At 43.0% G+C, this 27,231-nt stretch overlaps 1 protein-coding gene across 4 annotated transcripts; it reads right to left on the minus strand.

Moving 5' to 3' along the window:
• On the minus strand, positions 1–27,231 carry Nfe2l2 (NFE2 like bZIP transcription factor 2). 4 transcript variants are annotated; one of them, XM_034494597.2, is made up of 5 exons: positions 27,027–27,231; positions 4,084–4,350; positions 3,367–3,456; positions 2,032–2,199; positions 1–1,671 (listed from the first exon to the last, which is right to left on the minus strand). In XM_034494597.2, exons 1-5 carry the CDS (start codon positions 27,069–27,071, stop codon positions 448–450), a joined length of 1,794 nt encoding a protein of 597 aa, XP_034350488.1. In that variant the 5' UTR covers positions 27,072–27,231; the 3' UTR covers positions 1–447. The 4 variants fall into 4 exon arrangements, with proteins under 4 accessions (XP_034350488.1, XP_034350487.1, XP_076785041.1 ...); XM_034494596.2 differs by having other exon boundaries at positions 2,032–2,220; positions 27,027–27,228; XM_076928926.1 differs by lacking the exon at positions 27,027–27,231 and adding an exon at positions 26,317–26,339 and having other exon boundaries at positions 2,032–2,220.

The raw sequence follows: 27,231 nt of genomic DNA on the forward strand, positions 1-27,231 counted from the left end.
TTTAAGTCATGATATTCCTTTATTAGTGCTAGCTCCTTTTAATTTTTATCAGAGCTAAACGATTTAATATAAAAATGTCATTTCTTGTTCATACAGTATATAAAAAAGTATAGTGGTTTGGTTAGTTTTCAATAGTTTGCTTTTAGCCAGATGTCATATAAGTCTATGACTGTAACAAATGAGAACAGTATAAATAAGTTCTGTAGTATTTACACTTACACAGAAACTAGCCCAAATGGTGCCTAAGAAATTAACTTGAGAGTTAAAATGAAACTGATTCAACATTGAGACTTTAATGCTTTGTAAAGTTTCATATTATTTCTACACTAGCTTTGGCTATAATTCTGCATAGTTACTTATAAAGTGTTTCTGCATTTCACATCACAGTAGGAAGTTTTAGCAGTACAAAACAAACTCTAGCTCAGAAAAGGCTCCATCCTCCCAAACCTAGTTTTTCTTTGTATCTGGCTTCTTGCTTTTGGGAACAAGGAATACATTGCCATCTCTTGTTTGCTGCAGAGAGTATTCACTGGGAGAGTAAGGTTTTCCATCCTCATCACGTAACATGCTGAAGACTTCAAGATACAAAGTGCTGAGCTGCCTTTTCAGTAAATGGAGGTTTCTATCGTTTTCTCCCTTTTCTCTGAGCAGTTTTTCCCTCTCAGCTTTTAAGTGGCCCAAGTCTTGCTCTAGCTCTACGATGTTCTCCAGCTTCCGTTTCCTACAGTTCTGAGCAGCGACTTTATTCTTCCCTCTCCTGCGTATATCTCGGATTAATGCAAGCTGAGCTTCGTTGAATTGTTCCTTGGACATCATTTCATTGAAGTCATCAACAGGGAGGTTAATGATTTTTTCGACAGGGAATGGAATATGGAGAGCTTTTGCCCTAAGCTCATCTCTTGTGAGATGAGCCTCTAAGCGGCTTGAATGTTTGTCTTTTGTGAATGGGATTTTTTGATGACCAGGACTCACAGGTACTTCTTTTTTTGTTGTATTTTCACATGGGGATTCATGCACAGGAGCACTGTGCCCTCGAGCTGGCGACAGAGGCTGTATGGTATCCCCAGAAGAATGTGTTGGCTGTGCTTTCGGACCATTCTGTTTGACACTGCCTGGGGCACTATCTAGCTCTTCCATTTCCGAGTCACTGAAACCAGGCGGTGGGTCTCCGTAAACGGAAGACTCCACAGAGTGCTCTGGGGATGCACGGCTGGGACTTGTGTTCAGTGAAATGCCGGAGTCAGAGTCATTGAATTCCACTGTGCCTTCAGTGTGCTTCTGGTTGAAAGCTTTACACAGTGACAGATCACAACCATCAATAGTCCCGCCCAAAAGTTCAGAGAGTGACTGACTGATGGCAGCAGAGGAAGGCATGCTGCTACCGCCACTGGGCTCTGCTATGAAAGCAGAATAAAATTCATCTCCAAAATCTGTGTTTAAGGTGGAATTTGCGTCTAAGGAGTTCAGCTGACTGGCATCATCCGTGGAGAGAATACTGCTGAAAGTATCCTCAAAACCATGAAGGAAATGTGGACTACAGTTGCCCACTTCTTTTTCCAGTGAGGGGATCGATGAGTAAAACTGGTAATTGCTGTCCATTTCTGTGAGTGTGGCTTCTGGGCTGGGAACAGTGGTGGTCTCAGCCAGCTGCTTGTTTTCAGTATTAAGACACTAGAAAAGAAGGTCACATTGTATGAACAAAGGCTAAGTACATTTTAGAACAGTTCCCTATCCCCAAATCCAAGGTGTTCTTTTCAATAATTCCGATAACTCGCCATTTTCAATAGATAAGTATTTTATGGTTGTTAGAACTCTGAATTAGCTTTCAGTCTTAGACTGAATTTGTCCTGAAATATTCAGTCTGATTAACTAAGAACTACTTGTGTTAAGTGAGCCTGAGAAGCTCTCATGAGTAATTTAAATGCACCACCAGTTTCTTCCTTTGAGTAGGTAGCATGTAAATAATAAATAACCAGAATGACTAATTTAAAAGGGCCCATAGAAAACAGCCCACTCATAGAGCTCGCTTACCTGTAACTCGGGAATGGAAAATAGCTCCTGCCAAACTTGCTCCATTTCCTGTTCTATGCTGCTGATATCAGTCATGGTTGCCTCCAGAGAGCTATTAAGTGGTTGAGCCTGATCAGGGGCAGTGAAGACTGAGCGTTCACTGTGGCTGGGAATATCCAGAGCAAGGGACTGAAATGTAGGTGAAGAAACCTAAGATTGACGAGACATTTACGTGAGAGCCAAGGCATGTAGAACAGACAGCGCAGGGTCTACAGCTCTCAGATTACTGATGATTGCTTTTATAAAATGAAACATTTTTCCTCCCCAGTGACTCCACATTTATACACAACTAGGTTATTTCATCCCATGTATTTAAAGGTAGATTTCAAAATGGCTAAAAACATTCATTAGGACTTAATTTGTACTCATAGTATCTAGCAGAATGTTTCAAACAACAGATTAAGATTTTGAATTCGAGCTGGAGAGACAGCTCAGGGGTTAACAGCATTGACTGTTCTTCTAAAGGTCCTGCGTTCAATTTCCAGGAACCACATGGTGGCTCACAACCATCTGTAATGGGATCTGATGCCCTCTTCTGATGTGTCTGAAGAGAGCGACAATGTTATCACATAAAATAAATAAATAAATAAATAAATCTTTTAAAAAAGCCTTTTTGCCAGGCGGTGGTGGTGCACACCTTTAATCCCAGCACTTGGGAGGCAGAGGCAGGCAGATTTCTGAGTTCGAGGCCAGCCTTGTCTACAGAGTGAGTTCCAGTACAGCCAGGGCTACACAGAGAAACCCTGTCTCAAAAAACCAAAACCAAAAAAAAAAACAAACAAAAACAAAAACAAAACCCCAAAAAAGATTTTAATCCAAGTGCTGATTAATAGTTGTTCTTTATTAGTCAAAATATTTTATAAACCTATATCCATTTTTCAGAGAAAATTATTCTGAATCATGTTTCTAGCTATACAGTAAAATGGACTCATGGTTTAGTATTGTATACAGGTCTTATTTTTAAACATCGTATAGATATCTGATACAGTTTACGTGACAATTTCTTTTTTTGTTTGTTTGTTTATTTGTTTTTCGAGACAGGGTTTCTCTGTGTAATCCTGGCTGTCCTGGAACTCACTCTGTAGACCAGGCTGGCCTCGAACTCAGAAATCCGCCTGCCTCTGCCTCCCAAGTGCTGGAATTAAAGGTATGCGCCACCACCGCCCGGCTACTTGACAATTTCTTTGATCAATTTTTTTTCCTTCTAAAATTTTCTTTTATTCTCTTAATTGGAGACACATGAAAGGGACTTATACCAGATAAGGGAGTTTTGCTGTTAAGCAAACATTTTTATACCTCATGGTCATCTACAAATGGGAATGTCTCTGCCAAAAGCTGCATACAGTCTTCAAAGTACAAGGCATCTTGTTTGGGAATGTGGGCAACCTAGAATAAGGGGAAAGGCACAAAGGAACATCATTTATTAAATGTTCTAAGCCCAAGGGTCATGACTAGTATTGAGAGTTGTTCATAAAATAACCTATGATCTCATTTCAGAAACTGATTTGTTGTATAGATTCAAACCAGATGACTTGTGTTCAAATTATTAGTCCCTCCCCTTTAATAAACAGTGCTGGGGAACTGAACCCAGGGCTGTGCTGGCAATAACCTCCCCTCATTTGTGAGTGATCTGGACAAATGCTTTAGTTGTTTAGCAACATATAACATGGGACTCACACTTAACACAGTTAAATCACTTACTCATACAATTAGGGTCATGCCTGCCACAACAAGCAGCAATGCCTACTCCCTTTTACTACCAAAAGTATTTCTGTCACTGTTTCTGCCAACAGGATGTTTCTGTAACTCATAAAGTACTTCCCATGATCTGTGTCCTGATCATCAAAAGAATTCTCAAAGGAACTCAGGTACTCCACTCATCAGGAAGCTAAGCCTGGGAACTTAACCTCCTCACAAAAGACATAGAAAATAGCCGACCAAGAACTCAAATCCAGATGGTCTGCTTTCTAAGTAGAGTTGTCCTTGGATCCAACCAGAACTAAGTAAGTGTACCTGGGAGTAGCTGGCAGATCCACTGGTGTCTGTCTGGATACGCTGGGCTGGCTGAATTGGGAGGAATTCTCCTGTTTCTTCATCCAGTTCTAACTGAGCGAAAAAGGCCTTCTCCTGTTCCTTCTGGAGTTGCTCTTGTCTCTCCTTTTCAAGTTTTTTCTGTTTTTCCAGCTCATAGTCCTTCTGTCGCTGACTAAAGTCAAACACTTCTCGACTTACCCCAAGATCTATGTCTTGCCTCCAAAGGATATCAATCAAATCCATGTCCTATGTTTAAAACAGAAAAGGAAGGAGAAACCATGGTTAAGATGGTCCACACCGGTTAATTCACTGCATGCAGTCACTGATGGGGAAGAAGACAAACAAACTCTGAATGAGAATATAGATGGAAGAATCTAGAAAAAAACTGTTAATTCCATTCATTTAATCTATATTTGTTAAGAGCAACAAGATCTATAACTACCCATTCAAATCAGTTTAGGTCACTAATGACTGCCTAACAACAGAAATGGCCAAACTTACAAACTTACACATATGTACTTTTAAGGATCCCACCCCTCCCCCCAAAAAAAAGATTTATTAAGTATACAGCAGTCTGCCTGCGTGTATGGCTGCAGGCAAGAAGAAGGAGTCAGATCTCATTACAGATGGTTGTATGCCACCATGTGGTTGCTGGGAATTGAACTCAGGACCTCTGGAGGAGAAGCCAGTGCTCTTAACCTCTAAGCCATCTCTCCAGCACCAACCCCCTCTCTTTAGAAGAGAGATTATAGGAAATGCACTGAGCCCCTCTTGTCTGCCATAAACCTTGTCTCAACAAACAAACAAACAACCCAGAATAAAAACTAATATTCAGGGTTTTTGCTTTGTTTTAGCTGAGATAGGGTTTCTCTGTGTAGCCCTGGCTATTCTGGAACTTGCTCCATAGACCAGGCTGCCCTCAAACTCAGAGATCCACCTGCTTCTGCCGGGATTAAAGGCATGTGCCACCACTGGCCAAGCAGGTTTGTTTTTTGAAACTGGACCATATAACACAAGCTGGCCTTGAACTACTAACCCTCCTGCTCTGTTGACCAAGGGCTGGGATGTACTACCACCAACACCTAGCTTCCAGTTATAATTATGTACAAGCAAGGAGTGAAACAATTCTGTTGGACCACCTGTTCTCATGTCTGACTTCCTGAGCCAAAGGACTGGATGACCATTTCTAATGGAACTTACTCTGCAATCACCAGTGTAAATCATGCTAACAGTTGACTTGAACACAATTTTTTCCCTTGTTTCCACCAAATGATAATGCTTCAAAACTTCAGAAGTTGTTAATTATTCTTTCCTACCGCAGCATACAGATGGTTACCAAAGGAGACAAATTTCTTCCCAAACATAAAATAAGCCAGAGTTAGCAAATGTTCACTGATGGGAGACCTGCCATACACAAGCCCAAACTCCAGGCCAATGCATAACAGTGGAACTGTGGACTCTAATACTGAGACGAACTGAACTGAACACTAGTCCAAAATCATGGATGGTGTCATAATGAAGCTTCTAGGTCCTTCTTTGAAACATGTTAACATGTACTTTTGTTGTCTTTGTATTTTAAGGGAGTTGAGACACATCCATAAACAAATTAGAACATGGAGTTTAGGTGGTACCTAAACTGTTGAGAGCAGTGAGTACCTCCCTGTACTTTATATTAGTTACAGACCCATTCAGTCACAGTTTCCTATGACTTTCCCTCAATGCATATCCTAAACCAACCCAGTATGTCTTTGTTTTTCATTTCCCATAACATGATCAGAAAAGGACACCTTGGAGGGGATCCTTATCAAGAACCAGGAAGGCCCGGCTCACCTGGAATGGCTCTGAGCTCCAACAGTGGATCCCACAGCCTAGCATGCATTTCCAGCAGGAAGGTCACCAAGAGATGTTTACACTTAGCTATTCTTTTCTTTTTTTTAGACAGGGTTGCATGTAGCCCAGGCTGGTCACACTCTCACTACGTACCAAAGAAGACAGCCTTGACTGGATCTTCTTGCCTGCATCTCCCCAGTTCAGGGATTACAGGTATATGCCACCCATAGCTGGCTGTCATCTAATTGTTACCAATGGGCCAGGGAACATTCAGTGTGATCACTGCGCGGCATCCACACAGGCTTCAAAGAGTCCCAGGAAGTTCTCTGCACTTCCAGACTTGTGTTACAAAGTGCGCAAAAGAAAAGGAAAACTGCTTTTAAAAAACTAGCTTGTGAGGGGGCTCAGCAGTGAAGATCATGCACCGCCCAAAGGACCTGGCACCCATGTGAGGCTGCTCACAACTGCCTGTAACTCCAGCTCTAGGAAATCTGACACCTTTAGCTTCTATACACACACACACACACACACACACACACACACACACACACACACACACAAAATTAACCTTAACGTAAGTTTTAAAAAGTAAAAACAAGCTGACTTTAAGCAAATTTTATACTGTGGATTCCTAACCAGCACACGTTTTCCAATCTGAGCACACGCTAGGGCTGCTCCTGCTTAGCATGAAAGCCGGGAGCCGTGTTCTGAGTGATATGGCCACAGGCCTGAATGCAGACATTCTGACCGAATGCAGCAATAGCAAGTGTCTTCTTGTACCTAACACATTTTGCTGTTTAGATTTCCACACAAGTTTCAGAAGGAAAATGTCTGAAATTTGATTTCTCCCCCTCTTAAGACTGGCCTCGAGCTCACAGCAATCCTCCTGTCCCAGCTTTCCAAAGCTAGGATTACAAGTGTGTGCCACGATGACCTAGCATTAGATACTGAATGAAACTGTATGAAAGTCAAAGCATTACATTGGAAAGAAATATTGTACATGAGTCTGTTAACCCAAAGCACTGCCTAGGAGGCTCATGGCACAAGTGCTATTTTCTGTAATGAACAAAGCACTCAGCATTTCCGGTAAGGAACCCTGTGACTGGCGCATGACTTACACCACAAAGACCTATCCCCGACCCACTGCTCTGTGAAACTTGAACATCATCTAAGAGGAAATACTAGGGTGGAGCCCTTAACAAGCGAGAACAGGACAGCAGACAGCAGGGAAGATAAGTGTCTAAGGAGAAGGAACACTGCTCACAGTCAAAGCTTTGCAAAGCAGCTAGCTGTCTGACCCCCACCCCAGGGTCTCTCAGACGGGAAGGCCACATAAACAGTCTGGAGAGGAAAGTGCAGGCAGGGAACAGCTAGCATCGCATTCCAACAGCTATTTTCTTAGACTGGAAAAAGCTGCCCAAGGGTAACCTAAGTGCCAGGGTGGCCTTGTGACATACGGGGCAAATGCTGCCTGCCTCTTAAGGATTCCTGAGTGTGTTCCAAGTCTACTACAAAATTAGCTTACGCAAGAGACAGTAAGAAGCAAAATGCTGGACAATTCATGTTCTATCACCATCTGCTCCAACCTAAAGTTCTATTCAAAGTGTGTAATAATTATTTGCTGTCTGGGTAATCCATCACAGACAGGCCTCATGGAATGGTACAGTTTGACAACAAACTCATGCCATTTTGAAATCAACATCTCTGCACAAGGATAAAGAGAGACCTTGCACATGAAAGACATACTGTGTTTCAGGCCAGTCTTGTTCTTTGAACAAACAGCAGAAGATTTAAAATGACTCCCATCCTACACTAAAGCTAGTCAATAAACTGAGACCTTGGCATGTTATTGAAGTTAAAGTTGTATTAAAATAAGATTATTATTACTTTTTATTGGGGTGGCAGCGGGAGGTTGTGGGGGAACCAGACACAGAAGCACCAGAGTATGAATAGAGGTCAGAGAACAGTTTGCAGGACTGGTTTCTCTCCCTCTAGCATGTGGGTCTCAGGCACTAAGGCCATCGGAATGGGAGCAGCCATCGTTGTACCACCATCAGAACAGTAGCTCAACAAGCTGCTAAAAGTAATAAACTGCACTCATCATTTAACAGAATAAAAACTGGTCCTTGCTTCTAATTTTAAAGTAAAGGTTGTTCTCCCCTCTCCCTTTTATTGGAGATCTCACTGTGGAGGCCAGGCTGACCTCAAACTCCTCTTCCTCCTCCTCACTCAACCTCCCAAATGCTAGGGTTACACACAGACAGGCGTATACACACTCTGAATACCCACTTTAGTTTAACTGTTGTTTCTCTGCACTCTCTCATTCATACATACATTAATTACTAGAATGTCTAGAGTGAGAAACATCTGGCTATGCTGTCCTATCGTGCACCTCATTATGATGTCCAGCTGAATACTTATGTTCCACCTAGAAGGTAAATCTGGTTTAGCTCCCCCCAATAGACAATGCCTAAATATTTTTGAATAAAACCAGATAGAAAACATGACTCATGTTCTACAGGCTGAAAGTCATCCAGGGGAGAGCTGTCAGATTCTGTAAGTGCAATGAGGAAATGTCCAAATCTTAACAACCAAGTAAACAGCTGCATAATTAACCTTCAACTACAAGGTCCTACTCTGTGGTCATACGGCCTAATAAATAAAAGTATTTATTAATACTTGTAGTAATAAATGACTCCAGGCAGATGTATTTTTCAAATCTACCTTACTTATGACTGTTGTATTTCTAAATATGTGCCCATTTACTTCTCTAAGGTTCTTGTCCCACACTGCATTACATGGAAGACAATACAATGCCAACTGTTTCTCAAAGATTCCAGAAGACAGAAGACAGACCCATGGTTCACTGTAGTCAGCCCCACACCAAGCTCCTTTGGTTTTCAGATTAATTTTCTAATTCTTTCTGTTACTACTGTGAAATAGGTGATTAAAATATATAGAATAATTAAAATACAGAATAGTGCAGGGTCACAGAGGGCCTTACAGCCATCTAAATCAGGTATAAATATTGCTGTTTATGTCTGTTACCTCAGCAATATTACAAAACCCTGGTTAAACAACTCATATTTATATACTTGGCAGACTCTTAGCACTCAACACTAACTAACCCACGTTTTCCTCCTCCAGAAATCCTCCCTCAATAGTCAACAACTAGAGATTTTCACCACATAAAAAAATCCCGAATTCATACCAAATACAAATCACTCACAAGGTTAAAGCCTCAATCACGAATATACCATTCCCTAGGCTGTGGAGACATCTTCCACTTTGTTTAGGATAGAAAGTGGTCTGCTTCTTCAGCCTGGCAGGCTACCAGTTACCATGCACAGAAACTTTCATGGGCTGCTTCCTGTTCTCAAGCGAGGTTCTTAGCAATGACTCACTCAATCTAAGAAACATGATCCGGCCAGCTTACTGGAACTCTCACCCATTACGCAGTCCATAACCTGCAACACATGATGCAAGACAACGCAAAGCTGGAAAGTGAGGGCAGTCAGAACCCTGAATTTCTCCAGAGGCGTATCTGTAAATGTGGTCAAATGAAATCATGAAGGAAATTCACTTTCCAAACAGTGGGTAACACCCCCACCCCCCACCTGTTGGAGAAACCACAGAGCTCTGACTTCTCCACAAGAAGTTTCACACTTGGCTTTCAAGAGTTATAATCTAGCTGTGCTGGTGTAGGGCAGGGCTAGGGTTTATAGAGGTTACAAAAGGGTGGCCCCTACTCTGTCAGGAAAATAGCAATCTTTAGGATATAGTTGTCTAATTCTTCCCATTCTGAGTGAGCAAGACACCCAGAGAAAGCACTCAATGGGCACTCTTCAGTTACTGTTAGAACAACATGCACACATTATTATCAAAAGAACCTTCAGGAACATTGCTTCCATCTTCCTAATCTACTTCACCTGAGTGGAAACGACCCAGGAGACTAGACAGGCAGCTCAGTGCCTTGCTGTCTCCACTCTTGAACTTTCTGATGGAGTCAGTGAAAGGAAGGAGGCCTCAAATCACCGAAGCTCTTCACGGAAACTGCTGATGCTTCTCGATGCTTCGAGCTCCTGTATCCTCTTTTAGGGTCCCTGAACTAAATTATTTAGTTTAATATTCAAGGTCATTTTTTAGATCTAACCAATTAACAATTAGCTAAAACTAGCAACAATCAAGACAGCCCACCTGGGGACTAGTAAGAGCTGTTGCAGTCAAAGACTCTGGATCTTGAGACTTGCCTGTGTTGATATCAGTGGTGCTGAGGGATCTTATGTATGAATATAATGTACTGAATTATATTTAGACCACAGAGAACACTTTAAAAGCTTTTTAAAAATGAACCACAGGCACTTTTAGGGTACTTTCCAAAGGATCTGCAAACTTTTTTTAAACTGTGAACTTTTAAAAAATGATTTACTCCCCCCACTCCCCACAAGGGTTTTTGGTATAACCCTGGCTGTCCTCCAACTTGGGAGGTCCACCTGCCTGTGCCTCCTGAGAACTGGGATTAAAGGTGTGTGACACCACCCAGCAAGTATGATTTTGGGGTTGGGAGGGAATTCTGTAAAATATAAGGAAAGCCTCACAAACCTGCACTGTCACTGTACAAGGGCATGCTAACCTCTGTCAGTCCAATCTTCCTGCATGTGCCGCTGAAGACAGCAAGAGCAAGCAATATTTCTTAAAGTAATATGCACTAATGGCTAAAACTCTTGTCAAAAAGTGGTTACAAAAGTGGTGGTCAAGAACAGCAAGATTAGTGCACAGTCTAAGTGGATCTTAGTCTATCTATCATTGAATAATACATTCACACAGGTCACAGAAACAGTGCGAGGTGCCAGGGATGCAAGGATAAGTAAGGATAAGTCTCTGATTGTTAGGAGACATGAGCAGCAGCATTAAGGACCTCTGGCCCCACAGAGAAGAGCCACTAAGTCTGCAGAGACACAACAGAAGCAGTAACTGCCACCATGTCCAACAGTCATGACCATGAACACCATGAACATAAAGGAGTAAGTCTGGACTCCCAAGGTCTGACTCACTGAGTATTTGAAAGCAACAGGTCCCAGGCATGGTGGCATACACCTGTACTCACAGAACTCAGGCAGCTGGCACACACCTGTACTCACAGAACTCAGGCAGCTGGCACACACCTGTACTCACAGAACTCAGGCAGCTGGAGCAAGGACAGTTCTGAGTTCAAGGTCAGCACGAACCAGAGCAAGAATGTCTCAAAACAGAAAACAAGGCAGTAAGAGCATATTTAAAAAAAAAAAAAAAAAAAAAAAAATCAACCCAGCTCCAGCCTTGTGTTCTTGATCTCCCTGCTTGACAGTGGCAGTATTTTCTTTCACTCTCAACTGTGTGCAGCCCCATCCCCCCAAAGCTCCAATTTTCTAGCTCAAGGAAACTTCTCATCCCCAGAGCCTTCCTCCTTACATCTGGACTTTTGAGTACATGTGACTCAGATCACATGAGAATCACTGTTTATGTCACACAGTCATGGAATGCCACCACTGAAAGGGCTGTCAGAATCATGTAGACAGTCCTCTCGTTTTGCAAAGGTGAGATAACTTGCCTAGGAGCAGAGGGCAAAGAATTTTAAAACTACCTCTAGTCTACTTCTGTATTGTTTACCAGGCTGGCAGAGGAAAAGGGATGTACCTACATTGAACTATCCCTTTTCAATGAGCTCCCCAACCTCAACCCCCCAGACAACGTCTCTCTAACTGTCCTGGAACTCATTCAGTAGACTAGACTGGCCTGGAACTCAGGAATCCACCTTTCTCTGCCTCTCAAACACTAGCAGCCACCTACAGGAATAGATGCCAAACTCAGGTCCTCATAATTGTGCAGCAATCACTCTTAATCACTGAGCTCTCTCTCCAGCCCCCAAGTTCACAGATGAGAATGGAGAGATGGCTCAGCAGTTCACTGTTTTTCCAGAAGGCCCAGGTCTAGTTTTTGTTTTGTTTTAAATTTATTTATGGATGAGCATTCTGTGTGCATAAATGGTGCATGCCAGGAGAGGGCGCCAGATCCCATTACAGATGGTTTTGAGTCACCATGTGGGTGCTAGGAACTGAGCTCAGAACCTCTGAAAGAACAGCCAGCACTCTTAACTGCTGAGCCATCTCTCCAGACTGAATAAACTCCCTTGAGTCTATGCCCACTCATGCTCTAGCCAAGCTCCTGTTCAGCTGCCTGCACATCCACTGGGATAAAATCCAGAGGATGTAGTATACAAAGGTAAGAGTAGGTAGGTGAAGTTTTATTGGCAGCAACACTTTGGCACAGCAAGCACAACCAGCAAGCACAAGCAAGCTTCAGACTGCTGAGGCAACACAGAAGAAAGGAGACAAGTCCAGCCAGGCTGACCCATCTACTGGCTCTTTAAAGTCTAGGAAAAGATATTCTTTCTAAGACTGTGTCTGTCTGTTGGCCATTGACTGACACTTTGAACATGACGTAACATGAACCTGTTTTGAACATGACTGTAAAGAAAGCTAACAGTGATTTGTGAGATCAAAACCAACTAACTCCAGGGCTATAAATTAGTAATCTGAGGCTCAAGATGCTACGTGGATGGACAACTGGTGACAGGCTTTTTGTTACTGAGCAGAACACATGAAAAAACATCTGGCAACCAAACACTAATTTCAGATAGACGTTCTCATTACAATTTCTTAAAACCCTTTTAAAATGTACTTTATACATGTTTTGTTTACATGATTTCATCATGTACATGCTTGATATGCCTGCTGAGGTCAGAAGAGGGTGTCATAGCCTCTGGAACTGGAGTTATGGATGATTGTGAGCCACTTGTGGTACTACAACTCAAACACAGGTCCTCTCCAACAGTAGGGTGTGTTCTTAATTGCTCATTCATTTCTCCAGACCCTCCAATAGTTTCTTCTACTAAGAAAAATCACAAACTTTTATGCACTTCTCTGACCACCGACACTGATGATACTGTTGCCAGGTTACCAGCACAAACCTCATCATCCTGCACTCAGAATGCAGAGGCAGAAAGTAGTATTGTTGGTAAATCGGAAGTCAGCTTGAACTACAGAGCAAGACTCAGTCCACCCAAAGTAGGACAAAAGCAAACAAAAAACAAAATAACAAAAACCTGCTGTGTGGAACTTATCTGTGAAGCTAAATAGCCTGTAAAATCCTGCTATCAGAAACCCAGGTGACATCTGACCAGATAGGGCCTCCAGGGATCCTGCACCCTTGAAAGAGACATGTCTTCCTCACCAGCAGCTCCGAATAGTATGCTTAATATGGAAGAGCCTCCCAGCCCTTAGCCCCTGAATAGCCTATCTAGAGCCTGGCCTCTAAGGACCACAAACAAACAGCCTGAAACTAGTGTGGACTCGAAAAGGCCCAAATTGGACAACACAGGCCACATACCCACTAAATCCAACACAATGCTGATTGTTCATCCCTAACTTCCCAAGACTGGGGAATTGGGCAATAGCCCTTGTCGTCCTTGAGAAAGACAGTTCTTGGACACTGGCTCTGACATTCAAGTACCTAAAGGTCACAAAACATTCACATGCATCTTTATGTCATGTAATTCCTATGCCTCTGTGTGAAGGTTACGGGAAAGAAAGAAGAATAGTCACAGACCGAACACACATGTACTGTGTCTGCAGCTCAAGCTGCTCACCTCTATATATGAGGGGGTCTGGTCACAGATAACAAGTCAGGCCTGGGAAATCAGAACAACACAAAAAGGCCTCAACTTTAAGTGATCTCAGAACTCTATCTAAACACACACAGTCAAATTCTTTGTCTTTTCCCTTAAGGACAAAAGCTATGGGTCTGCTTTTAAAGATTTTGGGTGTTTGTTTTTTAAATCTATAGCTTTGAGTTGGGTATAGTGGCATCCCCTGCTCAAAACCTTTAATTCTTGTACCCAGGAAGCAAAGACTGGATCTCTGAGTTTGAAGCCAGCCTGGTCTACAGATCGAGTTCCAGGACAACCAGGGCTACTTAAGAGAAACCCTATCTCAAAAAAACCAAAACATAACATCTCTGGCTTTGGGAGGAAAAGACCTAAGTTAAAGTAGAAAAACCAGTATGGAGTCTGCCAACATGGATGACCACACAAAGTATGGAAATACGAACATTACTGTGCGTGAAAGTGTTATTACATTGTCCAGGAATGACACACACAGTAAACACCTACTAAACACACTCTTTCCACTGGGGGGGGGGGGGGGGCGCGGCAAAAGGGGGAGCAGCCACATTCCTTTCCACTTGCAATACTGTCTTTTCTAAGGACTCATTTTCTGTTTGTAACAGGAAAAAGATGAAGCTCTGGTCTACTGTGTTGCTGAGTCACTGTAAAGATGACCAGGTTCCTGGCCCTACCTGGAACTGGGCGCCATCAATTTACAGAAACCTTCAATCTTGCTTTCTGCACCTGAAAGAGGGTGGGATGGGATTGAAGATTTCTAAAACTTCTAAGTGTTTCTGATTATGATGTCCAAACTACAACTGAAAATTCATTTTAATGTAAACATACATACTAATTTTACATTACAGAATGCTCTAAAGGAACTTTATAAGAAATATAATAACATGTAATGATATTGTTTGTAGCTCAGACACAATAACCAAAACAACACAGTGAATTTAATTTGAACAATGTATTTAATCCAATTTGGTCCAATAGTATTTTAATATGTTAATAGGAACTGCTGTGGTACTAAAGGTGACAAGTACACAGAAGCACATGACAATAATTTTAACCAACAAGACAGCATACAATGCTGTCACACAAAGGCGTGATTAGGAGCCCCCAGCCCCAACTCCGTAGCTACGAGGACTGCCTAAGGCATATGAAACAGAAACATAGCTTCTGCTCTTCGTAAATGTCAAGTTCATTAAAACTAAAGCTCCAGCTTCTTGGTTTCATTCATCACATTTCAAGACTGCAAGATGGCCAGTGGCAGCCACAGTGGACAGCACAGCCCTGCAGCAGCCCCCTAACTATAGGCCCATGCACTCCTTAGGAGTCCTCTAAGCAGATGCTTCTGTGTGGCCAACAACTTCCTGAGGCTACAACTGTGGACACTAGCCTTCCAAACTACACTAGTTACTGGGACTGGTGTGAATCTGAATCACAAAGAGGGCTCTTAATGACTAACTCGATAGTGTTTTATATTATTCCATAATAGCATAATTTATAAATGAGATGATTACTATGGCTACTAAACACATCATGTGAAGAACAGACAGAAATAAGGGGCTCTGTGTTCCCAATAAAGACATAAATTAACCCTGAGCTTGGAAATTATATTTCAACTACTTTCATGTGTATATATCTGAAAATGCATCCTGGTACTCACTACTGTTGCTGACTGCTACATAGCCATTTGAAAGCAATTTGGGTCTATTAAAAAGGATTATTAGGGACAGAAGAGATGGTTAAACCAGTGGTTAAGAGCACTCACTGCTCTTACAGATTAGCTGAGTGCTGTTCACAGAACCTATATGGCAACTCACAGCTGTCTGGAACTCCATTCCCAGGGAATCGATTGGATACTCTCTTCTGGACTCTGAAGGCAGCAGGCACATGTGTGGTATACAGAAATACATACAGGCAAAACAACCATATACATAAAAAGTAAATTTAAAATCCACTATATACTTGTGTGAGACATTGGTCACACTGAGTTTTGAGAACAGAAGGTTACAATGTGGATAGTCTAAGTCCAGATAAAGTAGACATTACACTGCGACAACAATGGCCACCACCGATCACATACTTTCTATGTGCTCAAAAAACTTGTTCCAAACTTGTACCGCCTCGTCTGGATGCACAGCAATCAATCAAGCAAGTGGGCGTAAGTCATCATCGTTCTGAAGTAAGGAAATGAAGTGCAAAGAGCTTTAGTACTTCTGCCAGCAAACACCCAACACATTGTGACAGTGAGAGCCACAGCAGACACAGTGACCTTGAAGAGCTTGAGTTATCACCCACTCTAGAACCCAGGCTTCTACTCCTTGGTCCCTTTTTTTGGGGGGGAGGCTGCTTCAACAATGGACAGCACACTACAGCTTGGAAGACTCGAGCAGCTCTGCTGTGAACCCTGAAGTTGAAGATGCCCACTCGCCTACCCTCAGTGGATTCGAATTCAACAGAAAGCCAAGATAACACCAGACCTCAGAATGACCCTTCATATGAACAAAGTGTCAGTGCGTCTTTAAAGTATAAAGGGGCAAGCCGGGGTGTGGCAGCAGCACTATTAATAAATCTATCTCCTGGACCAAATGTCAGTGACTGTGAAAGCAGCTACTTTTTCTGGGTTTAGCCACTGCACGAAAAATAGAAGGTGAGGCCATAACATGTTTATGTATCCAACACCTGCATGGCAACAAATACTGGCAAATGCAAATGCCTTTCAGTTGTGCCATCGCTCTTCCAGGGTCCCAGGAGGTTTCCCTTTTCTTCACTGTTCAGCTAACTTTAAAAGCCAAAGTTATTTTGAAAGAGATATTATAAAACAATACTTTAAAACCTTGAAAGAAGGAGTGGGGGTGAGGAGAGGGCAAGGAGATGGAAGGACTCGGTTTGCATTGGGATTTAGCCTTCCTCCAAACTCAGACACTCGCCAAACTTCTCTATCCAGTTGTACTGACAGGCCCCAATCCCTGAGTAAGAAATTCTTTTGTAAGTGAAGAGACAGGCCTGGAAGTCATTCTATTCGATGGCTTATCAACCCACTTAATGACAAGGGACCCAGCAACAGGTTGGAGGATCCCCAGGGGAACCTAGGAAGTGTATGTGGCCTTTGCTGGGCTGAGATTCATAAAAGGCCTGGCCAGGAGACTTCAGTTTCCAGGCAGGTTGCATATAATAAGGTTGGGAGTGTGTTTAAAAAAAAAAAAAAAGAAAGAAAAAAAGAAAAAAAAAAAAAAAAAGGAAAAAAAAAAGAAAAAAAAAAAAAAGGAAAAAAAAAAAAAAAAAAAAAAAAAAGGCCAAAAAAAAAAAGGACGTTTATGGCAAAGAATACAACAGAGCAGGAAGTCTGAGCTCTGATGAGGCTACAAATGGACCAGGAATCTTGTTTTCAAGTGGCCAATAGAAACCTCACGTTGCTACACATCCAAATTCTCCCCAGCATGACAACGGGAGGTAGCACTTGCTGAATATCTGTGTGCTTATTTTACTGATACATCACAGACCAAATCTATAATAAAAACCTAGTAAAACCCACTGTAACAGTCTGTCTATAAGGCCTCAGCTCTTTACTGAAAGGAAGCTCCTTCCATCACAGGGTGCAATAGGATTGTGCCCAACAAAAGTATTTTGTTAAAGGACATAGCACCACCATACCCTGTGCTGGGGAGAGTACAAACCACTACAGCTGAGGTCAGGATACTGTCTGTTTTTCATTTTTCCTTTGGTGAATACTAATAATTAGTATGACTGGAAGCCAAGGAAGGGATTGCTACAGACAACACAATGACCTCAAAAGGGCCAAAAGAGGCACTCCCTCCATGCCATTTCAGACAAGAAAAGAACATATTCTGAAAGCAAAGGACCAAGTCTGACTGGGTTCCCCTGATCTTGTCAATGGAACTGAGCATACTGGCAGATGGGTTCCTACCAGAACATGCAAACATAGGCTCCGTGAGGCCAAGCACAGCTAATTTTGTGTTGTAACCTATGAAGAAAATCTACTCCCTTTAAAAAGTTTTTTTTTTTAAAGAGGGTATGTAGGGGGTGGTAGGGGGAATAGGAATGGAGACAGGGTCTCATATAGCTCAAGCTAGATTCAAACATGCTGTGTAGCTCAGGCTAGCCTTGACTTCTTAGTCTTTCTGCCTCCACCTCCCATGTGCTGAAAAAGTATAGCTTAGTTACAATTAGAGGTCCTCAGTACATGGGCTGGTGGCAAATGAACTAAGTCATAAGAACGCTCATATGCACTGTACAGCAGGGGCCTCTTACTATCCCCGCAGCCTCTAACCTGTCCATCTTCTGACTCACTACGGAATTTGCTTGTCCACAGCCAATCCAGGTACTCTGCCCTTTTTAAAACCTTCCAAAATTTCTAGACGCTCTGCGATGCGGGTGCAGTGTAACTAGCAGCACATGAGAGGTGGAGCCCGCTACCTCACCCCCAGTTAATCTCCTAAGTAACCCAGGAAGAATGAACAGTGCTATAATGGCCAGTCACACAAGCTACTAAGGATAGGTTAAGAGACTCTCTTTTCAAGTTTCCTGAGCAACTATTAAAAGCAAAGCATCATAAAAATCTACACCCCTGAAGGACAGACAGACAGTATTAATAAAATTTCACTAATCACCATATAAAACACACCCTGTAATTCAGGAGTACCAAGAGCCAAAGGGTTAGAGTAATTAGAAAAGCAATTTCAGAAACTCACATCCTTGAAGAACAACTGCTATACTATCTCCAAGATTAAAGCAATCTTCATGCCAGTGGAAGTCCAGATGTAGATCTCATAATTATTTGTGAAATGAATAAAGTACACATTATTTAGTCTCAGAATCCAATATTTTCATTGTAAACCATAGGTATCTGAGCTTATAGCTCAAAGTACCAAAGCAACAAAGGCACATTTTTTTCATATAATTTATGACCAAATACCAGTCACAGAAAAATTATTTAGCTCCATTCCTATTTCAATATGTGGACATTACTGAATATAAGAAGTAAGTATTGTACCTTAAGGATATTAGCACACACCCATCTCAAGATAAAAACATCTTTTAGGGACTGGAGAGATAGCTCACCAATTAAGAACACTGACTGCTATTTCAGAGGTCCTGAGTTCAATTCCCAGCAACCACATGGTGGCTCACAATGGGATGCAATGAGATCCGATGGCCTTTTTTGGTGTGTCTGAAGACAGCTACAGTGTACTCATGTACATAAAGTAAATAAATATATCTTTTAAAAAGCTAACTCTGCTGCCAGAGTGAGTCTCTTTTAAAAGCAAAAGTCAGACATTTGCAATTCAAGGAGGCAGTAAAAACTAATTAATCTGTCAATCTAATTGCTGACTAGGTGTATTTTCTTTACAACATGCACTGCTTCCCTCACTATGGTCAGAAAATATGAATTTGCACCCACAGGCTGCTTTTTTCTAAAGCACTAAGTACTCCCTAGCCATCACAGCCACTCACAGCTTTCCACACTCTAACCTCATTATTCAGACTTCTTCAGGTGAAAATAACATGAGGAGAAACAAATGTGTCATGGTTTTTAACTCTGCCCTTAAATACACTAGACAAGAATAATATTAAATCATTGTTTTAGGGCCAACTCCTTGTATCAGTGTTCCAACATACCAGGCAATACTGCCCTTGGTGGGAAGGATCTGGACAAGTTACTCTAAAGTCAAGAATACATGCCGGGTCTCTAGAATTGTCTGTGAGCTCTTCTCCTTTGCCTCCACTCCTGGAGAATAAAGGTACAAGCAGTTCACTAAGGAAATGGTGGGTTTCCCTACAAACAAGACAGTAATTATCCTGCAATGTTCTGCAGCCAGGAGTCTTGTATGGGAAGCAAGGGGTGGGGCCTTATGGTACCACAGACCTGCTCTCCATGGAGAAGCTGGGCACAGGAGCACACAGTGCCCCCTTGGCAGGAACTCTCTAGCACTCTGTAAAGAGTCCTTCATTCTCCAGCAGCTAACTAAAGAAGACCCTTTCACTTTTAGAGATTGACAGACTGAAGAAAGAATGAGGTAGTAAACCAGGAGCCGGGAAGTAGGGACCAGGGAAATTTGTGTTCCCTGTGGCATGCAAACTATGACCCTGGAAAGTAGCTTTACCGCTCCCAAGTGCTTCTGTCAACTATAATGGGGCAGCCACAGGATTCGAGAGATTGAACTCAAGATGTCAGGTTTACACAAGTGCTTTACAAACTGAGCCATCTGTCCAGCTCCTTTTGTTAGGAGAAAGTAGAACATGTCTAGGGTCTGCTTCTAGCAGAACTTCACCAACTTGAGTTTCATCTCCTGTCTTAGAAACTGCCAGTGCTGCAGTGTCATTGGCCCTCCAAATCCAATAGTTTCACATTGTCAGTTCAAACAACCCTCTACTGAAAGAATTCTTTAAATTATCTGTTACTGTGTATGCTTTATTACCCTCTAACAATACAAATCTTTATGAAGCATTTACATTGCATTAGGTAGTACTGGGGAGTTAAGGATGACTTACAGAGTAAAACCTATGTGAATTTTACAAGGAAGATTTGACCACCAGAGGGGTTTAGTACCCATAGGTTCTAAAACTACAGTCCCTGACACACCGAGGGACAACAGAGATTGGCTTCCTTCACAGGTAGAGGGTGAGTTGGTAACAGAAATCCAAGATTGTCTCTTCTCTCTGTTATTGTTCTCTGCAGCACGAACCCAACACTTCATAGCCACAGCCTTATCAAGGGAACTTTGAACAACTGAAGCACACAAGACACAGACCCCTTGAACTTTGGACTTTCTGCAGCGCCAGGAAAAGAGAAGACCAGGTTTGTTCCTTGAGGAGGCATTTTGACCCACATCTCTGGAGACAGAGGACTGTACTTGTCAAAGTCAATGAGCCACAGTTAAAAGTGCCTAGCCACGCCTGCCCCACTACATAGCAGGGACTGGACCCTGGATTAGTCAGAAGCAACTGCTTCAGGCCAGGAGATTTTCAAGGGACTGTCCCTAGAGAAGGCGGACTCTCAGCCTAGGAACCAGTAGGAACAATGTGAGTTGGTGCAGGTTTCCCCCCAAGCAGCAACATTAAGTAAAGCAGACTTTTGAGAGTGGCTTTCAGTGTGTATTTCACTGTTTCATTGAGAATTGCTAACAACAAAAATAAAATCTTCAAACCCTGGCAGTTTTCCTACTGAAGATAAAAATGGTGATTGTCCTGATTTTCATCACCAAGATTTGAATGGTTTAACAACAACAAAAGTTCATGATTCTTCAACACTCTGTAATCACAGAATCAAGATTCCCTGCCCTGCCAGGCATGGTGAGCTCATATCTCTAAACCCAGCACTACGGAAGCTGAAGCAGGACCTGGATTTTAGTGAGTCTAAGGACAACTTGGGCTACTGTATGAGATCCCATCTCAAGAAAACAAAACAAAACAAAACAAAAAACAAACAAACAAACAAACAAACAAAAAAAAAAACCAAAAACAAACGAACAGGAAACCTGAGTCCAGTTCTGCAAAACAAACCTGGTCACTCATAAGAACCTCAGCAGCAGAGTGATTCCATCAGGGAGGCAGCTCTGCAAGCCTCTGTCACAGCAGGCACCAACCACAACCACTTCCCCTCTAACCTAATGCCCTGGGCTGAACAGAGGTTAGCTTCTGCTTCCATGTGCAATGCTACAAACTCCTGCTACAGCAGAGCAGAAAGACTGTCAGATCCGACGCATAGGAAAACTCTAACTCCCTCTTTCAGTGTGCCAGTCACTTACTCACACAATCACACAGCCCTAACATTCACGGCCTTCCTCGAAATGAATACGGCAGGTACTAACCCACTCCACATTTCAAGTCTTTTAAGAACAAAAATAAAATACTATTCTTCAAAATCTTAAAAGCAAGAGATTGCTTAACACCAGAGATCTGGTGTTTATGGCCAGAACTATTAAGCTGCCTCTAACAGTCAGGCACAACCAAAAAAAATGAAGTTGGCTTGGAGATGCCACGATTTTCTTTGGAGAAAGGAAACAAAGCACAGGAATGAAGCGTGTGCAGGAATCCACACTCAACACCCACCCTAACAGGAGCATTCCATTCTCCTCCTGTTTGTTTGGAGACAGAGTTCTTTCTATGCTGCAGGCCAGGCTGTCCTCTAACTGCCTGAAATCCTCCCTAGGAGCTGGGATTGCAGGAGTGATGCACCACACTCTTAGCTCTCACTACCTTTTAAAATTTTATGTGTGGGTGTATAGGTGGTGCACACAGGTACCAGGGGACATCAGGTCAGAGACCTCTGGTCCTCTGGAGCTGGGGTTACAGGCAGTTGTAAGCCACCTAACATAGGTGGTAGAAACTGAACTCGGATCTTCAAGAGCAGCAAGCACTCTTAAACATCTTATCCATCTTTCTAGGCCCCACATTACCGCCTTTTAAATACGCCATTTCTATCTTATTGCAAGCTATCCACACTCTAGAAAAAGTCATGGAAAAGTCCTACTGATTCTTTTGGGGAAAGCCTGTTTATAACAGGGTCATCATCCAAATCTTCATTAGATATTAAACATTCACTGCAGAAGGATAATTCCAAAGTGCACCAGGCATTGAGTTAGGTCCCTAAGGTACTAGTTCTCACTCTGCTTTGGAATCCAGTGGGATGGATGCCTAACACATAGCACTAATGCCTAAAGCCATCCCTAGAGACTTTGAACAAAGAATACAGCCTGGACTAATAAACAACAAAGTTTGGAAGTATCAAAAATAAAACTAACTCAAATGTCAAAAGAAATAATGAATGATACAGGACACCTGTTATAACAAGGTGAATCTTCAAAGCATCCTGCCAAGCCAGTTATAGAATGGGTCCATTTCTATGAAGTGTCTACCATGGACAAATCCAGAAGGAAAAAACAGGTAAATGAGTGGTTATTAGGGGTTTGGAACTTGGAGAAAATAAGAAGTGGCTACTAATGGGCTCAGGGTTTCCTTTGAAAGTGATAAAAATTGACTACAGGGGTGATTGTGTAAGTATAAACACATGGGACTGCTGCATGGGTTTAAATGGATGAACTGTGTGGCGGGTGGGTTCTATTTCACTTAAACAGATTCTTCAGAAGGCAGCTGTTGCTGGACTATAATGATAAAAGTGTGAGTCAGTCATCAAAGGGGCCTGGATAAGACAGGCCGGGTGCTCAGAATCCAGCCTAGGCCCTGGATTTGTCGTCACACTACAATGGTCTGGACTAAACATGCTTATATTCTAGAACAGAGGCCTTTCACAGCTAGGGAGGCAAGCTCAGTGGTAGAGTTCATTCATGCAAAAGCCTGGGTCTATTCCTAGCACCCCAACCACCAACCCCAGAAAAAAGACTAACACAGAGCTTTGTGACATCAGTATTACTGTTCATGTTTTTAAAAAAAGATAAATTAACATTGTGCTGCTTCCTGCTGATAGAATTATTCAAATTCTTAACATTATTATAGCAAGGCATATACAGAGAAGCCCAATATAGGAGTTTGTTTTGGTTTTTCTGAGGGACAAACTCTCCTAAGACTGTACTTTCCATAAACTTAAACACATTTTTGCTTTCCCGTCTATAAAACACACCACTGTCAATTGTCCAAGTCTTGGCTTCTCAAAGCCCTCCTTCCTAAGTGCTGTTGACACTTATGGCAATGAAGTTTCAGTACCTTCTGAATCTCACATCATCAAAATAAACTCTCCTATATGTCAGAGTAATACGATTCCTTTTACACTCACGGATGGAGCAACACAGGATGATCATTATCAAACTCTATCAAACTCACCTCCACCCAAGTGTTCAGCACACTCTGAAGTGGGTGACCCAGGTAAGGATCTGGACTTACAGAAAATTCAGGTAAATAATCCGACAAACCCTAAAGATCTTTATCCTTTGAAGTGTATTTAATTCAGAAAAATCAGACACTAATTCTTAACAAAGTTTAACAGGAAAGACCAGGAAATAAAGTAGTTAATCTTCAAATGTACTTGTCTCAAAGCTCCAGGTAAACCAGAGAGCCCTGGCCCTCATAATGCTGCTTTCAACCAAGGCAGGGGCTTAGTGTTTAGTTTGAGCGAACAGGTTTCTTCTAGGTGTGTTCAATTCGCAGGTCCCCAACCCCAAATCCACTTTTCTTCAAACTAGTCTTACCCTGTTGATCACACTGTATCCTTACTTACTAAACATAATTTTGATCATCCCCAAAATAAACACAAGAGACCATATGAAAAACAAGGCAAAGGCAAAGATACCCACAGCTAAAAGATTTAACTTAGGAAAAGGGTAAATGGTCACTGGAAAATGTGAAGCAGACTCTCAAACACTGCTTTAAAAACGATTATTACAGGAAAAAAAACATCCTGCCTCTCCAAATGAAAGCTGCCTGGACCTGCCTCTGTCTTCCTGGACAGGACCACAGGCACCAGCCCACTGCCGGGTTTACTCACTCCTGCTGTAATTGAAAGGATCTGCTCCCTCTCACATGGTTATTAGCAGCCTAGGTACAAGCCTAGCCTTTATCGTCCCAGTCTCTCTCCTGAGTCCCCCCCACCTCCTTCAATCTACCAAGTTAAAAGGGAAGCTTTGTGGTTCGGCCTTAAATTCCCTTTGGTCCAGTTTGGAAGTAAAGACCCAGAGCCCTTGGAGTCAGACTAAATTTGAATTCTATCTTTAATACAAAACAGTTGGGTCACCTGGAGGAGTACTGGCCTCTCTGTGAGCTTCTCTCCTAACCTGGAAAGAGAAGATAAAAAGTCTTTGGTGTGTGTGTGGTGGTGGTGGTGGGGGGGGCGGCGGTTACTGAGAACTTATAGATCCAAGGCAATTTCCATATTGTTTGACTTGCAAGGGAGTGTCCACTAACCTTAACAACTCTAACATGTAAGCTGTTCCTGCATCCTCAAGCTAATAACTCTGGTTCAAGACAAAATTAAGAAAAATGTATTTACGAAAATCTTTTAAATATGCTGGACTGTGACGGAGTAGATGTCTAGAGATAAGGATAACCAAGTGCTCTCTTTTCCTGCAGCTTTGCTGAGCATGACACATCCAAAATAAAAATAAATATGAAGAAAAACCACGTATCTGGCTTTCGAGTCTTCCTGTTAATCCTAAAAGAGGATTATTCCTCAGCATTGTTTTCAAGGACTGCTGTTAATACAAATGGAATTTCAAAACGGTCCTAGTTATTTTTAAGGCAGAGACTGATGTAGCTGTGTGTTCATCCACCTACATGAGGCTTCTGTAATGTCCCAGAGATCCAGACACACTCCACAGATCTAGAAAGTCAAGTTTTTCTCAAGTTGTTCTCTCTTCCTTCATTCTGGAGAGGTCAATCCCATGTGTCTTTAAAAATAACCTCGTATGTCTCATTCAAAATCAACTTCATCTCTTGTCTTCAACAAAAGTATTTTATCTTTCCAAGGGAAAAGTAATGGATGGTTTCCCCTGAGATGAAGAATCACTAAGTCTACTAACTATGAGCACAGTTAAAAATGTATCATATACAACTGCACACTGTCTGACTTCAACCATTTCCTCAATTCTGTAACTCAATTCAAATCCTTCTGGACTATCAAACAATGCTTTTAACATGAATTATGATGTTAAATTATCTCTTCAAATATTTAAATCAATGTCTGGAAAGAACGAGAAATGTCTTTGGCAAACAAAGCTTTCATATAGAAGAGAAAGCAGTACATCTGCCATTTCTGTAAATGAAAGGTTATTCTACACAGAAAAGAGAAAAAAACTTTACAAAGTTCATTTGCACCGTGTATCTTGTGGCCAGAAAGCATTCCTTTTGATTACTAATGAAGAGAAGAAATCAGAAAGTACAGTTTACTTATTCATCCTAATGAAAACCAGGCTACAGCCCCACTCATTTCTGGGGCCAAGTTCAAGGGAGGGGAGTAGAATTAATGCATTGTCAGTAACTTTAAAGTTTACACCAGGACCTTCCAAGTCGGCTGAAAACTTTACATTTAAACTAACTTATTGTTTACCGAGTTATACATTCCCTTGAGCTAAATGGTTTCTTCTTCTAACAATCCAATTCTGACTTTTTTTGGCAACATAAGCATTTACTTCTTTAAAAATTCCTGAAGTATAACCAGAAACTGGTTTTCACTTACATAACAATCTTCAAAACTTAGCAAGAAAGTGTTATGAAACGCAAGCGTCCCATTCTGTCTTCATAAAAGTGCGCAACTCGCTAAGAAAACTGAGGCAGACTTTCAAACAGCAAAGAAAAAATGTATTAAAGACACAAGGGAGGGATAATAAATGGCTAAAAGCAAAACTTCTGCAACAGTATAGAAAGCAACAAATTCTAATCTATTACTCTTACCCTTGACGGCAAGGAACAGAATATCCTGCCTTATACATTTTGGTATGGCAATTCTAATGCTAAATCCAAAGACAAAGCCGCCCAGGGGAAAATAACAATTGCGCAACCGATCAACAGCTCCAACTTGTCCCTTGGCCCCAGAGCAGTGAGGTTTGCACGCTATAGAGCAGGAAAGGGCCAACCGAGGGCCTCTGTGACTGCCAACTGGCCGTTGTAAGCCATCTGGAGGCCACAGCCACGCACACTACGTGGGGCCCCGCGAGTCACGATACTCAGAACACACAGCCCCGCATGGGGCCGACTCGGACCTCGGAGCCCGCCGTCCAGGTCTGCACGTCCTTGCGCCCGGCGCGAGACCATCTCCGGGTTCCCAGGCCGAGGGAGCGCGCGGAGCCCTGCCGGCAGGCCGCCCGTCGGGGCGCCAGAGCACGAGGGCCACCCGGTGACTTTCTCCTCCGCCCCCGGAGGGCTGGGCTTTTCTAGATCAAGACGGACAGGCTGACAGGCGTGATCCTACAGACGACCAGCTCTCCGACTGAGGCCATAGACGGCCGAACGCACAGCGTCGTAGGACAGGGATTGGGGAGGGCTTCCGGGCCGACGCCGAGGAGAGACCTCAGCTCCCCCGAGCGCGGCCCCGTGACTAGGCACATTTTTTACCGGCACCGAATCTGGGAAACTACGCTGCCCCGGAAAACGCCGGGTGGCGCCGGTTTAGACCGCCAGCATCCACCCCCTCCCGCCTCTCACCCAGAGAGTGGGGGTGTCGCTGCCTGGCCCCGCGAAGTCCGAGTTTCCTCTACACCCCAACCCCGCCGCCCCTGGGGACCTCAGGCTCGGACGCCACACTGGTCGCGGCCCCAACATTCTCCGTTGCCCTCCCAGCCCGGCGGAGCAGATCCCAGGCCCTGCCGTCGTAGTCGTGGCTCAGACTATCCCTCCCTCCCAGGGCCACTGTTCCCTCGAGCTCCTGCCCGCTTCCTGGCACAGCCGAGTGGCCGGATGGCGGGGGCAGCACCTGCTGGGACTGTAGTCCTGGCGGTGGCAACTCCAAGTCCATCATGCTGAGGGCGGACGCTGCGGTAGGGCTCCCCGACGGCGAGGATACTAGCAGCAGAGGTGAGGCGGCGGCAATGGCTAGTCCGAGCTGCCGGGAACCAGCAGATAGCCTGCTCGCCGGAGTGGCAGGCCAGCCTTAGTCCGCCCCGCCCCCGCCCCCTGGG

Source organism: Arvicanthis niloticus, chromosome 2 (assembly GCF_011762505.2).
Source record: "Arvicanthis niloticus isolate mArvNil1 chromosome 2, mArvNil1.pat.X, whole genome shotgun sequence".
NCBI lineage: Eukaryota > Metazoa > Chordata > Mammalia > Rodentia > Muridae > Arvicanthis > Arvicanthis niloticus.